The sequence below is a fragment of the Nilaparvata lugens genome, chromosome 2 (assembly GCF_014356525.2).
Source record: "Nilaparvata lugens isolate BPH chromosome 2, ASM1435652v1, whole genome shotgun sequence".
Classification (NCBI taxonomy): domain Eukaryota; kingdom Metazoa; phylum Arthropoda; class Insecta; order Hemiptera; family Delphacidae; genus Nilaparvata; species Nilaparvata lugens.
In genome coordinates, this window is record NC_052505.1 from 80,141,034 (window position 1) to 80,158,030 (window position 16,997).

General features: G+C 32.7%; 1 protein-coding gene across 4 annotated transcripts in view; it reads left to right on the forward strand.

Annotated features, from left to right (window-relative positions):
* Positions 1 to 16,997, forward strand: part of LOC111051304 (angiogenic factor with G patch and FHA domains 1) — a 118,429-nt gene that overhangs the window by 11,025 nt on the left and 90,407 nt on the right. For 2 of the 4 annotated variants that reach the window (XM_022337790.2, XM_039421858.1), the window contains exons 4-8: positions 4,181 to 4,412; positions 7,065 to 7,225; positions 8,026 to 8,275; positions 9,725 to 9,929; positions 14,408 to 14,516. In XM_022337790.2, coding sequence (XP_022193482.2) covers positions 4,181 to 4,412; positions 7,065 to 7,225; positions 8,026 to 8,275; positions 9,725 to 9,929; positions 14,408 to 14,516 — 957 coding nt within the window. Of the gene's footprint in view, positions 1 to 983; positions 1,057 to 4,180; positions 4,413 to 7,064; positions 7,226 to 8,025; positions 8,276 to 9,724; positions 9,930 to 14,407; positions 14,517 to 16,997 lie in introns of all 4 variants that reach the window. The other 2 variants (XM_022337791.2, XM_039421859.1) reach the window with 1 other exon arrangement.

The following is a 16,997-nucleotide window of genomic DNA, read 5'->3' on the forward strand; positions in this document are numbered from 1 at the left end:
AAGCTGGCTATGATCAGTATAGTATAGCAAGTATATAGTATAGTATAGCGACTATATAGTGAATAGTATAGCAGATGTGATGGGTAGTTCAATTTTAACAATCAACCTCTATAATTTATAATCCCTTATAAATTGCTTGTAAAATTTGAATAGGCCTACTTTAAATAGCATTCATGAATTAATTCATGTTATAACTATTCTATCTTGGTTATGTTAATTCATCAGTAAGTAAATTATTGAATTATTCCTGTGTAAATGCAAAAGGTAATTTTCTATTCAACTCTATATCTCTCATTTTAATTTATATTCGTTAATTCTGAAAAATAATTACTTATTATTTTTGTGTTAACGTCATACTTGATTTTTGTTATTACACTACTCGCTGCCTTGTACCTACGACTAAATTTAGTAAACGTCATAAGGTGCGTTGGTAATATTGAATAATCTACAGTTATTGAAACCATCATCCTCTATACTTTGAAATGAAACTTTTTAATTTTCAATTCAATTTAAAATGACTTAGTTTATACATAAAATAGTATTACGAAGCGCTACAGCCCTGCCTGGATCTTGGCCTCCTCAACAATTCGCCTCCATTAATCCCTCTGATTGTCAAGTCTCTTCCAGTTCCTCACTCCTAAGCACGCCAGATCTTTTTCTACATCCTGGAGCCAACCTGTTCTCGGGCGACCTCTTTTCCTCGTTCCTTCCATTCTTCCAACAAGCATCTGCCTCTGCATCCTATTATTCTCCATTCTTTGGACATGTCCCAGCCAGCTGATTCTTCTAGACTTTATGAATCCTACTATATCTTTTCCCTGCAGAATGTTACTTATCTCTACATTGCTTCTGATTCTCCACTCTCCATTTTTTTGCATATTGAGCCATGAATTCTTCCATAAAACTGTATTATCTTTTATAAAAATTTTTTACAAATAGGAAAATAAATTTTATGTTGTCGAAGTATAAGATTTTTGTTTCAGAATTACTTATGCTCGCTAACTAAAGGGTTCTCTCAGCTCGCAATTCGCGAAAACCTGCGAAAAAATGCCCTAGGTAAAATACTGAATATTATCCTGGACTAACTCCGAATGTTGGCTTTAATTTAGTGCTGCTCTAATGCTCCAGTTAGAAGACATTAAAAGAATGCTAAACCATGCCTTTTTGCTGAAAAGGCATAATATAGGCACCACTATAATATATCCAGCAATGAAACCAAAATATATAGTGAATATGATAAACTCCAGTTAGAAAACATTAAAAGAATGCTAAACCATGCCTTTTTGCTGAAAAGGCATAATATAGGCATCACTATAATATATATCCAGCAATGAAACCAAAATAATAGACTTCAAAGATATATTATAACGATAGACACCATACTTCTACAATATGTAAGTCCCTTCAAAGACACACTTTTCTCATTTTCTTTAATGAAAAAACTTCCAATAGATATAAAATGGAAACAAATAATAGATATCATACTTCTACAATATGCAATCCCGTCCAAAGACACTCGTTTCAATTCTTATTACCTTTAATGGAAAAATTTTTTTTGTATCTGTCATAATCGAAGGCTCTTTGTTTATGATAATTGTTTCATTTTGAAAGGTTCCAATGCTCATAGTATAAACCTTCATGAGTATTATAATGTATAATCTCATGTTTGAATAAATAATTAGAAATCATGTTTGAATAAATAGTTTCGTCTATTATCTTCACCAGTATATCTTTCAAAAATTCTTGACATGCAATTATTTTTCATTTCAAATCTCATTCTGTATCTGTTGAAATTACGAGAAAGAGAACATCTTCATATGCCTTATTCCTCGTTTCAGTAACGTTCCATAGAAATGCTAATTTCTATGAGTAATAGGAGTAAAGTAGACTAATGCCTGAAAAGGAATCCTCTTATAAAGATATTTTTTAAGACTCGATATGAGTCTCTCAAATAATTGAAGATTGATAGATGGTAATCTAATACCTGGATTGTATCTAATGTCTATGAATAAATAAATGAATAATGATTTTCATCATCTTACGTGCAAGGATTAGGGCAGGCTATTGCCTGTTCCAACTTGTAACAGCGTATTTGAGTTCAAGTAACATGTATAAATTTACATTTCATTCATAACATGTAGTTATTGCCATCTCTTACATGGCCTTCCAATTGATCTTCTGGGTTTATAATTTAATACCTGTACGGGAAACCTTTCTGCAATAGTATATTTCGCACCTAGAGCAGAAAATGAGATTTTTTCGGCTCGAAATCGGATTTTCATGTCCGAGGCCATAGGCCGAGGACTAGAAAAGATTGAGAGCCGGAAAAACATTTTTGCACGTGGTGCGAACGCTATTTCTCGCCACACACAAAAATAAACAATATATATATTATATATGAATAGTTGTTTACTAAGCACTTCCGAAAGCAGAAGTGGAAGGTGATAGCTCTAGCAAATCTGAGGTAATCTGAATATCAGGAAATTGTCCAAGTATTTTTATTTTTTATTCTGATTTGTCTAAATAACCTAAAAGATGATGTTCAATTATGTGGGAGGTTGAGTTTATACTTTTTTATTCTTTCAAATGACAATAAGATGATATTATTATAAATGTTTTAATTATTGAATAATGAACATAAATAATGAAAAGTTTTTTGATCAGCTGTTTTTTGATCACCTTTCTTAGTTCCATGTTAGCGGCTGGAAAGGGTACTGTTCAGAAACCTGTTCTGACGTCAGACAAGAGTCGTCTGCAAACAATGTCTTTCAGATCTACGTAGGGACTGGAAAACAGCTGCTTTCTGTGCAGTGTGGCGAAAACATTTTTTTTATATGTTCCGTCCATTGAATCCGGTACTGTGTAACTTTTTCATTCAAATTGTATATTCCCAGCTCTGATAGGATATCTTCATTTCTAAAATAATCTCTCCGATCGCAGCCCTTGGTTCTGTGGAGGAATCGCATCTCTGCCGCTTGCTCTCTACTCTCAAGTGGTTTGGTTGTTACACACGACTCACTTCCGTAGAGGAGAACAGGAGCAGTCATTATTCTATAGAATTTAATTATAGTATCTCTCCTCGCTTTCTTCCCCAAGGCTCTGCTAATATTTAGCAATATTATTTGCCAGATCATAACAATTTGTAATAGAATTGGTAATTCGTAATGGAACTATCAAGATTTCTCCACTCCGATTTTGCAATCCCGTAAATTCAGCCTTGTATATAATTTCATTGAGATGGGTTTAATAAAACGGGTAAGACACACAGTGAAATTGAAATAATTGTAATTATCGATCAAATCAAATCAAAGTTTATCCATAAAAAACAATTACAATACAAATTAGAATATTATAACATTTAATACAATTAAAACAATGAAGTTTTATGCATTGAATAATTTCTCAATAGGCATAGATAATTCAATGAATAAATATACACCCCACCATAAATTATATGTGTTGGGGAATAAGTTATTAGTTGCTTGGTTCGTGTTAATTACTATTTACAAACTTCATTCAGTGATATAGGATTTAAGTTTTTTATATTGAAATTAGTGAAAATTTATAATACATACAAAAATGAAATTGATAGATAAATATCAATGTTCTATTAATGATAATAATTAGAAAGTTAATTTAAAAGATGGAAAACTAGTAAAGAAAATGAATGAAAAATAAATAGTTTCAATATTTACAGTCTAACTAAATTTTCACAATTTTCTACTCCAATATCAACTAACCAGGAATATAAACTTTTCTTGAACTTGTTTCTATTGGCTTCTTCCCCAATGTTACTTGGTATTGAATTGTGAATTTTTAGTCCCAAATATATGTAGTTTCTTTGCCCAAATGTAGTGTTCATCCTTGGTACTATTAAACTCGTGTTTCTCTGCCATGTTAGATGGTTATGATCTGCCAGTCTTATGTGTTCGTTGTTTCTCCTCATTCGCGTGATGATAGCCTGGATCCTAGTAAGAATGTTCGTGGGGAATCGATTCTCCTTTAAACCTATTATTCTTAGAATTCGATTCTAAGAAATTCAAGATTGATCTTCATGTCATTAAAATCAAATCGATGTAATAAATAATCGAAATTGTGATCTTCAGAGCGCTCATCCTATCATAATAATACTATTGGATTTAGACGTGACTAAAATGGAATGAAACCTCTGTTTGTCCAGGTGACGTTGGTTGATAGCCCAAAGGCAGCAATAGACAAAGACACCGCTAGACACACCCTAGAGGAAATGGAGGAAGGTGAATGCTCTAGAGACAGTTCGATTGCAGACTGTTCAAGTCTCAGTAGAAAAGTGGTCGATGATCATTTGAGTAAAAAGCAAGACATTATCTGCGATTCTAGTCCAATCGAACCAATGCAGACTGATTCTGCTTGTACAAAAAATACATTCGAAGGTAATTCTAGATTCGATTTTCCTTAGACATCGAAATATTTTAAATACATTTCTAACATTAAATCATTTAAAATCTTCTTTGCTCATCGAATATCTATTATCTACGTCCAGTTATCGTCTATGATAATATCATACCATTAGGCTTTTGGTGTAAGGGAATACTGGAATTATGGTTTTGGGAATACTTGCTAGGATTTAATTATCGTCCATATTTGTTAGGGTGCAAACCAATGAAAGCTTTATAGAATTTCCAATTCAATTTTTACTAAATTCAAACATTTTAAAATTACAATTTTCAAGCTTCCTACCTCCTCAAACTTCTACTTTTTCTTTTCATAAAAAATTGCTTTTTTATGAAAAGCTTAATAATTCTCAATTGATTGTTACTTATTTTTTATAGAAAGCTTAATAATTCTCAATTGATTAAAATACTCTGTAATACGAATCGTTCACGTGTTTCAAACTAATTTTTGAACAATTGATTCAGTTGTATGAATATTCTGAATCCACATTCATTGTAATATTATAATATTTGAAATGGTTTAATCTATTTATTGAAATGGTTTAATCTATTTATTGAAATGATCAAATTATCGTTTCCAATCAAAAGATGGAAATATTATATAAACAATAATTTGTTCTTGAATTTTCATTATTATTAAAAGCAGCATTATTTAAGCCAACATTCGATGCATGCTAGATTGCTTACTATAATATTATTTTTTTATTATACCTTGGTAATAACAATTTTCCATGTGTTATAGCTTAGGTATTCTTATTGTATAAATAAAAACTCTACTCATGATAAAAAATTATTCCAGTATGCTTTATTTAAACTAGCTAAACAATTATCATTTCAAAAAAATAAGAAATTCAAAGAACGACAAAAATAAACAGATAATAATGAGCATATCACTTTACATAAATTGAAGAAGGAAGTGTCCATCCACACGCTTTTATGAACTCTTATGATGTTCTATTGCAATTTAAATAAATATATATACTGTGATATAGGCACACTCTTTCAAAATAAATTTTGGGTTAAAGTTGGCACACGAAGAGTTCCCATTAAACAAATACCTAAAAATCAAGTTGTTTTCCTAAATCAAGTTTAAATTGTCAATTGATTAGTTTGTAAGTTTATGGTTAATTAATTACAGTATTAGTTATTGATGAGACATTTATAATGATTGACTTTTTAAGTCTTTTCAAGTTTAAATGTTTGTGAATTTAAGGACATTTCAACCCAATTCAGAATATAAGTTTGTTTTTTGGTCCTCCAAAATTATTTCTTTAATATGTGAATATTTCCTATTTCTGTGATAATAATGTAAAATATTTCTATGTTTGGGTTTGAAGCATCTAAATTTGAAAATCTACGTTGTGAAAATAATTAAGGACTGAAAAGTTTGTGAAGTGAACAACTACAAGACTTAACGTATTTCGGACTATGTGTAACCTTATCTCAATTTGGGAGAGGAATAGCTTAATGTTATCTTATTCTTTCCCTCCCTATCATTTTGATGATGTACTTATTGTATCAGTCAATAAAGAATAAAGAATTCTAATATCATTGAAATTTGAACTCATAAATAAATAGTAGTTGCTGTTCACCTAATAATGATAATGGGGAATGAGGAATCTACCAAAGTTATCCATCTGTGAAACCGTCACTAGTTTACGTATATGCTTAGTGAATTATGAAGTAATTCTCAAATTACCTAATACTTGTTTACTTCAAGACTTCAACATACTTGTAAGTTTTGTCCCAGTTGGCATTTGAATATTACACAGTGATGTTATGTCTTGGGCATGCTCTTGTTTAGATTGTGACTAATTCTTGTTACAATTATTTCTTTTCTTATAATTATTTTATTTATAGAGTTTATCAACTCGAAGTGAATAGAAAGTAAATCAAACTAATACAAAACATTCAAATCATTCTGAATTAACCAACCAACAACGATTAATAGTGATGACAACATGCGATGTATGGTGTATGGTGTACACCACATAATGTTTACGGTATGTACACCACATAATGTGTACGGTGTACACCACATAATGTGTACGTTGTACACCACATGTGGTGTACGGTGTACACCACATAATGTGTACGTTGTACACCACATAGTGTGTACGGTGTGCACATAATATGTACGGTGTACACCACATTATGTGTACGGTGTGCATCACATAATGTGTACGGTGTACACCACATAATGTGTACGGTGTACACCACATAATGTGTACATTGTACACCTCAAAATATGTACGGTGTGCACCACATAATGTGTACGGTGTACACCACAAAATATGTACGGTGTACACCACAAAATATGTACGGTGTGCACCACATAATGTGTACGGTGTACACCACAAAATATGTACGGTGTACACCACAAAATATGTACGGTGTGCACCACATAATGTGTACGATGTACACCACATAATGTGTGCAGTCCACATAATGTAAAAGACTACAAGTATAACCAAATCTTCCCATAGCCAACAGCATACTGTGAAGATAATCAATTAAAAATATAAATCGAATATCAATTTGTACGTTAGGATATTATTTGATTGAAAACATCAATCTTTATTCCATGTATGAACGAATTCCAAAATAATTATTACATGTTTTTTATTACAGAAATAGCGAACTCGTGGCCGCCATGTATGAGGGTAATAGTGCAAGAAACCGATTTAGATAAGCTGAACGTAGGATCTCTCTTCATAGTCACCTGCATTGGTGGTACCCTGGGTCGTGAGGGTGACCATTCTATTATAGTTCCTGATTTAAAAATTAGTAAGGTCAGTAACTTTTTCACTTTTAACATTTTCCATTATTATAAATTGGTGAACAATTGTTGATATGTGATCGCATCACAGTAGAAATAGTGGTAACTTTGGAAATGTTCAAATTCAAATTGATCTATTTGAGAGTGAAATAATTAGAGGTATGAGGTTTCTATTTGTATTTATGTACTGTTCAAAAGGCTCAAGTTGTGCTTTGAGGAATATATTTTGTGCATTCAAATGAATTGTATTGTATCTGAAAAATCTAATTGACTTGAAGTTCACTTACTGTATTATTTTTAAGACTAATGCCCGGTTGCAGAGTCGACAAATAACGTCGCCCATAGCTAAAAGCGCGGACTTAACTATTTAACATGCCCATTTTGTTGCAGAGACGTTCTGTTAGGTATTGCCCCGCCGATAGTTAACAGCGCGCCAACAAACAGGTTTTTCCGTTGCAGAGACGAAAAATCTACAGGCGGATGATGTCATTTGAGGCTACCAATAACTAAAAGTGCTCTGCTAGTTAAATGCCCAAAATCGTGCTTATAAATCCACTATACATTCGCGCCAAAGTAGTGTAATTTTATGTGTACAGCTGCTACAAAACTTAATTTTATCTTTTGTTGTACTGTATTCAATATTTGGCTTTGCCTATTATTGTAAGAATTTAACGGCAAAATCTAATTTTTTTCATTTTAGTTATTGGTTTAACAAATGAGATCAAATTAAATCATGCAGTGTGAAGAATAATACTGTAATATGCAATAATGCACATCGAATCACTTATGAATTTACTTCTTGTGTGTTGACAGCACCACGCTAAAATCAGTTTCTGTGAAGAAACAGGCAAATATGAGATAGTAGACTTCGGCTCACGCAATGGCACATACCTGAATGGCGCACGGCTCTCAGTGGCTCTGCAGGAAAGCGATCCAAAGCCACTGAGCCATGGAGACATACTGAGAGTGGGCATGACACATCTGCTGTGTCACATCCATCAAGGCCAGGAGACATGTGAGCAGTGTGAACCGGGCTGTTGTATACGACCACCTAAAGATAAAGGTATCTCGAAAAATTCCTAGACCACCATATTAGAAATGGTAGAGTTGATCACTACATCCGTAAACAAAGCCGTAGTGAATTCGTGTGACGTCAGCACAGGTAGGGCTCCTACACCAATAATTAGTTGATTACAGCTGATCTATATCAGCTAGTGTTTTTATTGGTGTAGGAGCCCTACCTGTGCTGACGTCACACGAATGCACTACGGCTTTGTTTACGGAGGTAGTGACTTGGTTGGATCAACTATCTAGAATCAGATGATTGTTCCTACATAAAATTATTGTAATCCTGGAATTAAATATATCTTGCTTCGTGCAATCTAGCAATATACTATGTAATATCGTAGAGAAAAATATAGCATAATAAGGTATCCCATGGTATAGGGCGTTTATGTTCCAAATTCCACTATTAACTGAAGATGATAGTCTACGTAGTTCTTCTTCTTGAAGCCATGTGAGCTGGTAGACTCTCAAACTGTGCCGTTCTCTCCCAGCCAAATCAATAATAATAGACAGTAGTCGGCTTGAGTTGACAAAAAATCGGCTTGAAATCTGGAACATAAACGACCTATACCTTCTTATCTCTATGACAATACTTTGGAAATATGGAAATATACTTTATATCATGATTAATTTACAATTATATGTCTCGCAAAGTACAGCTGCCTTGTGCAGGACTAGCAGTTGTTGCTGCAAGCTTTGTAGAGTATTTAGCTATATTTCATGCGTCAAAGTAGAGTTTTTCACCACTTTTCAACTCCTTTCCACTTCTCAGCAGCAAATTCAATTAATTTGGTTTTTAAGCTAGCTGGAAGCGTTTCAGAATGGGTTGAAAACTTTAAAATAATAGGTACTAGAAAACAGTCTAAAACAATACCTACTAGAAAACAGTCTAGTTGTACTTAAACTGGAGTTGAAAATCCTCATTTTTAAATATAAATCTTAATCTTCATCTTCTACCATGAAAAGGGCCTCTTTGACAAGTTCAAATGGCCTTAATCACTCAAACGATTTCTATGGGATCGGTTCCATTCACTTCATCCTGCTAGGTGCTATAAGTCCATGCACACAATAGCCTTGATCATATTTTGGAAAGTACAAAAATGTAATAAACGTACACATTCAAATTAAAATTCAGTTGCTTCCCACTTACAAAGTGAATTATTTTTAAAATCCTATATTAGAATAGTTTCTGAAATCTTGCTATTGTTTAACATTTCTACTTCATATTTCAGATAGAAAAATGATCAAATAAAATATATTTATAAAATAAAATTTTCAATTTCCACACTGAAATTAGAATTGAGCATGCTTTCTTCCCCCATCGTTTAAAGATGGAATTGCAGGAGACTTGACGTCAAAGGAATAATTATAATTTTTCGAAATAGCTTTTCTATTTATTTACTTTTCTATTAATATTCTATTTATTTTTATTATTATTCTCTTGCAGTCGAACAAATAGACACAACGGAATATTCAAAAGACAAGCATAGAACAGAACTGAGGAGGCTGAGGAAGAAATTTGGTCTGGAGAATGCCGGAGCTACGGCGGTTGTTCCGAAATCAAGCAGTTACGTTGATCGCGCCGAAGCCAGAAGAAAAACAGTCGGCTCCACTGATGAAAGTTTCAAAACTGAAGCCGCTTCGGTTCATGAGTAAGTTTTCCTGTGTATCTTAGTTGAAATTGAAATTTATTTACCAAAACACACAGTACTAAACAAAAAATATGGCATTTTGCGCATTTTAAAGAGTAATAACTATGATATGTATATTGGAAGATTGAAATAATGCTCAACAAACGGTTTCCAATGTGGGATAGAATGAGGTGTGGTGCAGAATGAGGGTTGATTTTTGAGTGAGGTAAGAATGCCACACTACTCAAGCGGCTCCGCTGCCGTCAGGTGCCTTTTTGAACGATTTTCTACTTCATGAAAAAAATGTTCATCACGAGGGTAGGCTGATAAGTAATGCACACATGCCTCTAGAGCACAAACAAAATAACCTCAGAAGCAAGCCTGGTGCCATGTGGAAGTTCTGTACAAGGCGCTCTGAAAAACGGTACCCATAAGTCAGGGCGTGACTCCTCACATTGAAAGAAGAAAAAAGTTCCATAGTTTGAAGGCGAAGGATATAAAGAGTGTTCTGAAAAAAGATGCCCATAAGTCAGGGAGTGATTCCTCATATTAAAAGATAAAAAAAGTTCTAATTAACATAGGTCCGAAAATGCTTAGTTACCAAGTTATACAGAGTGAAAGATTTCGTATGAATTTCAGTTCCCCTGCTGAAACGAGGCACTACGGGTATTTGTTGGGTGTAAAATTTAGCGTACTTTATGTAAAATAACTGAAAAATTGAATGAGACCGTTTCCAGACCTGTAGCTACAGTAATTTTTAAGATATGCGACGAAATACGCGAAACTTGGTCCCAAAAAACAAGTTCCTGTAAGGTTTGAAGCAGATTTACTATGTCAAATGTACAATACATACAGAATATTTTTTCTCAGAACTTGTAGTAAATTTAATTTTGAAAAGAAACATGTAAACTAAGTCTATAAAAGACAAACGCAACCTTTAAAAAAATAATCCTCAATTACATACAAAACGCATGAAAAATAGACAAAATCTTTTAAGCTCTATTTTCATACTTTTTGTATTTAATTAAGGATTATTATTTCAAAGATTGCGTTTGTCTTTTATAGACTTATTTTACATATTTCTTTTGTTTTTATAGTATTCTTTGTTTATTGTACATTTAACATAGTGAATCTGCTTCAAACCTTACAGGAACTTGTTTTTTGGGACCAAGTTTCGCGTATTTCGTCGCATATCTTAAAAATTACTGTAGCTACAGGTCTGGGAACGGGGTCATTCAATTTTTCAGTTTATTCTAGATAAAATACGCTAAATTTTACATCTCAATTAACAGCCAACAAATACCCGTAGGACCTCGTTTCAGCAGGGGAACTGAAATTCATACGAAATCTTTCACTCTGTATAACTTGGTAACTAAGCATTTTCGGACCAATGTTAATTAGAACTTTTTTTATTCTTTTAATATGAGGAATCACTCCCTGACTTATGGGCACCTTTTCTCAGAACACTCTTTATATCCTTCGCATTCAAACTACGCAGCAGTGTGGAAGATAAATAGAACTTCCACATGCCACCAGACTCGCTTCTGGGGGTTATTTGGCTTGTGTTCTACAAGCATGTGCATGTGCGCATTACTTATCAGCCTACCCTTGTAGAAACTACAGAATAATCATCTTGAAATAGAAACAATAATTATTCATATTCTATGTTTCAAAATGTATTTTACTAGTAGTTCTGTGAACAGTAGACCTCGCGCAGTTATAACGACGTCCCAAACCATAAGCACATCCACACTGATACACTAACTATTTATTTGATCAGATCATGCTTACACAAGATTTAATTATCATATAACGCTTTCCGGAATTTAGCGCGAAAAAACCAGAAGACATGTAGACGCCCAGAAGAGCTGTTATAAGTTCTTTGCATCCTATTTAACAGTGCATAAAAATTGCATTCAATGAGGCATGCAATGAGGCATGCAATTTATAGTCTTAACTTTTACCAACTTACATTGAGATATTGAATTGCATGCGTCATGGCATGCAATTTATAGTCAACTCGACAGCTGATTTATGATGAATAATTCTATAGTCTGATTTTTACTCTAATATTGACGTATGAAGGAGGCTCCTTTTCCCTTTTATATTATCCTTGAAATGCAAAATTTCCAAAAACCTTGTATATACGTCGAAGCGCAATTTAAAAAGACATACCTGTCAAAGTTCATGAAAATCTATTACCGCTTTTCTCCGTAAATGCGCAACATATGAACATTTAAACATTTAGTGCCGTTTGCACAGTATAGACTGCTAAACTCGATTAAGTTAATCGAGTTTACGTTAATCTGAAAGTTTAAACTTGAATCGGTTTTCTCAGAGCATTTACTAATCCAGTTTAAGTTAAACTAGTTTACCGTTAAGTTGGTAATAGAATGTCATTGTTCATAATATCAGGAAGGCTAATTTTACAGGAAATTTGTTATTTGTTTACTAACCATCAGTAAATTGAGGTTATGTAGCTACTATCTCCTCGTACCAAATCCACAGAGCTGTAAGCTATACGGTAATAAAAGTGAAAAGCGATCAAGAAGTTCTTCATAAAATGATGGAATGCTATATTACTATTAGATACAATTTATATTTAGTTGGCACCAAAAAAATATATTTTAGATTGTAAGAAAAAGTTATTTTGTTACGCTTAAATCTACTAAGGTCTTCCTTGTTTATTAAAAATCTTTCGAAAGAAAAATATCTCTGTTATGTGTTTTAAAAACATGTTTTCTAATCAACGACCACTGTTAAAAATTGTCTTATTTTCTATCAAGTGGTGTATTTAATCAAATACTAAATTGGCAGTTGCTTTACTCAAGCAAAACCGTTTAAAAATTTTTCTATCATCCCAGAAATTTAAATGATTCGTTTTTTGCCTAATATTTTTCTCTTTCAAAATTTCTTCGCAGTCATCTTTATCAATCGCATCAAAAACTTCTATCAATTCTTCTATTATAATTATATTTACATTCAAATAATGATTCACTATAACCTAAATAATAATTACTATCGTCTACAGAAGCATTAAAAACAACCGTTGAAAAATAATTTACTATTAGCTGTTTCCCCATCAAATCTTTACAGAATGATGTCAAGTTAATCTAAATTATTTGGTTTAAACCTCCTGCTTTGGAGGTTTAAACTTTCCAAGAGTTTAAACTCAATACAGAGTTTAAACTGATACTGTGCAAACGGAATTTCAGTTTAAACAAAAAAAAAATCCAGATTTGGTTTAAGCTTTAGCTTAAACTTACACTGTGCAAACGGCCCTAAAACATTTAAATATTTAAACATTTAAACATTTAAACATTTAAACATTAAACATTTAAACATTTAAACATTAAACATTAAACATTTAACATTAAACATTTAAACATTAAACATTTAAACATTTAAACATTTAAACATTTAAACATTTAAACATTTAAACATTTAAACATTTAACATTTAAACATTTAAACATTAAACATTTAAACATTTAAACATTTAAACATTTAAACATTTAAACATTTAAACATTTAACATTTAAACATTAAACATTTAAACATTTAAACATTTAAACATTTAAACATTTAAACATTTAAACATTAAACATTTAAACATTTAAACATTTAAACATTTAAACATTTAAACATTTAAACATTTAAACATTTAAACATTAAACATTTAAACATTTAAACATTTAAAATTTAAACATTTAAACATTTAAACATTTAAACATTTAAACATTTAAACATTTAAACATTTAAACATTTAAACATTTAAACATTTAAACATTTAAACATTTAACATTTAAACATTTAAACATTTAAACATTTAAACATTTAAACATTTAAACATTTAAACATTTAAACATTAAACATTTAAACATTTAAACATTTAAATATTTAAACATTTAAACATTTAAACATTTAAACATTAAAGCTGCGTTTACACCAAAGTTAACAAAATTTTAATAACTTAATCCTTTTAGATTCTATTAGATTGAACATAACTTATCATACACATGATGAACATATGTGTTTGTCAAGTTCCGTTCAATCTAATAGAATCTATAAGGATTAAGTTATTAACATTTTGTTAATAACTTCAGTGTAAATCCAGCTTAAAAGAAATGCCAAACCGTCGACTTGAAACTTAGACCTCACTTCGCTCGGTCAATTATACTCAACGTAGCACGTTTTTCAATATAACTACTTAGTCAAGTTGTTTAGTATAAGTTTATTTATCACTAAGTTAATAAACCAATCAATCGTTTATTGTATGGAAATTTGATAATGCTACAAACAACTTCAATTTACTATAGACCATACAAAGACTGACAATAGAAATTACGTAAACTGCGGAATGCTATGTAGCATTTGATATTTTTATAGATATTTTAACTGTTGAAACATTGCATAAAACTAACATTGAATGATTGAAAATTATTATTCGATCAGTATTGCTTCTAAATCAATTTAAAGTTCTTGGTTATTATTTTACAGGACGATAAAATCTGACAATAAAGGCTTTAAAATGCTTTCCAAAATGGGCTGGTCCGAAGGGCAAGCCTTAGGGAAGGACACAGGGGATCCATCGTCAATAACACAACCGGTGAGTTTCAGTTCACTTTTACTAAAACTCCACAAATCAACGTTTACTAAAGTGCGAGATAAATTACTTTTAACATGAAGAGGAGAATCCCATTTCTCCCTCCACAGTTTGTAGCATAGACACAGACGGACATCCTGCGCACAATTGGATGCGCCGTGTCATTTTGCTTCATGTTCTTGTGATGGAAACATCTCTGTAACATATACAAACCAATATACCTGACCAGTAAACGATTTTGGAACAAAGCCAGGCACTAGCTGGAGGGGAGTGTTGGCGCGACGCGTTAGAATGCTGCTAGGTAGTGGGAGTGATTAGTGGAGGATAGAGCATCGGACCTCTCCGTCTTCGAGAAAGAGCCATGTTAAAAGTAATTTATCTCGCACTTTACTTACTAAATTAACCAACCTCAGCTTGAGATTGGTTCGACGTGAACTGTGCATGCAGCATGCTTCATACTCTAGCTTTTGGAAAATTTTATGTTTTATGTTGTTGGATACCTATTCACTTTAGCTAATCGGTAGACAATATGCTTCAGAAACTTCAAGCTATAATAAATATATACTATAAATAAAAATCTTGTGTGGCGCACTCACACAACTTTCCTTGCCGTTATGAAAATTGATCACCTGACGCTAGTGTTCACGCGCATCTCAAGTCTACTATTCCAAGATCTTAGCCAGCTGGTGACAGGACAATAACGCTGGAGACACACGAAGTCTGCTATCTCTTCATAGTGAATGATTTAATAGAATCAACAGTAGCCAACAGTTTGCAATTGAATTATCACATTTTCTCAAATTTTGAGATTATTTTCAATTTTGGATGAACATGTTACTGAACATTAATTGTAAAGATTTTCATGCTCCCCTGCAACCCCTGTTTTTGACATTTTCGCCATTTTAGCCTCCATTTTGAATTGCATTTGATCCAAATTGTTCGTGTCGGTTCCTTATATTGTAAGGACCTTAAGTTCCAAATTTCAAGTCATTCCGTTAATTGGGAGATGAGATATCGTGTACACAGACACACATACACTCATACACACACACACACACACACACACACACACACACACACACACACATACACATACACACACATACATACATACATACATACATACAGACCAATACCCAAAAACCACTTTTTTGGACTCAGGGGACCTTGAAACGTATAGAAATTTACAAATAGGGGTACCTTAATTTTTTTCGGAAAGCAATACTTTCCTTATCTATGGTAATAGGGCAAGGAAAGTAAAAATAGAAATCTGAGTACCAATTCAAAAAAGTAAACAATTTTAAAAAGGGTACTTGAATTTCTATTTTTATTTATATTCAACAGTAGCCCTAAAGGAAAAAAGACAATTTGATGGTGAATCAACCTAAATATATTGTACTGTATTTGATTCAAAACTCACAGAATTTCTTTGTTGTGTATATAAAGCAAACATTTTATCAATTTGGTTACTGGAATCATCCACGGTTGTTTGTTGGAAAAGTTAAAAAAACTGTAACTTACAAGAAGGCTTTGACTGTTCAACTAAAATGTAATGTTTATGAAATTTGGTTGAATATTCTTTTACAAATTCATTAATTACATTATAAACATTCTCCACTTGTCTCAAGATTATGGAAAGTTTTTTGGTGTAAATTTAGGAATTGGTTTTATCCTGCTATTAGATTCAAGCAATTGCTCTGTATAATAAAGCTGTAGAAAATGAATTAATGATTTTGATAATCGCTGATAACTATGATCATATTGTCTTGAAATATCAAATCAAAAGAAAGCATGATGTATCTGCTTGGACCCCTCGATTTTGGCTTTCACTCAAATTAATAATATTGAACACATGGTCACACGCTTTGGATTTTGTGACATGTTTTTTATGGAGTTGAAGAAGACTATACTCATAGAATTCGAAACATTGGCAAGGAATTAAAACAGTACATGCAGATGGACAACATGCCGTCATGAATTATGACAAACTAGTCGTCAATGGTCGCCCATACTCACTCGGAGAATTACAGAGGAAGTTTGAGAATGAAAACACTGTTCGAGAGTCAAATCGGGAGGCTTCAGCAGGCTTTTATCTGGATGGAGTGACGGTTAGGGTGACTGCAGAATCTAATCAGAGCTTGGAAAACACAACAGAGGCACAAAATACTCAGAGAAAAGACAACAATGAAGACTCTCAGTTACTGGACGAGACACACCATTCTCGGTCTCAAACTCGGAGTCGCCGCCACCCGTAGCTGCACCGCCTGCCCGTCAACAGAGACAAGGAGGTCGTTTTCCAGGATCAGCAGCAAGCAGCACGCAGGAGGAACAGGAAGTGGAGGAAGAGGAGAGTGTGCGTCTAGTGACTACGGCAGCTACAATACACGACCACTCACAACGCGCATCCACCAACTCAAACACACGAAAAACTCGGACCTACGACAGTGGCTGAACACGGGAAGGGTGACAACAAGCAAACCAAAA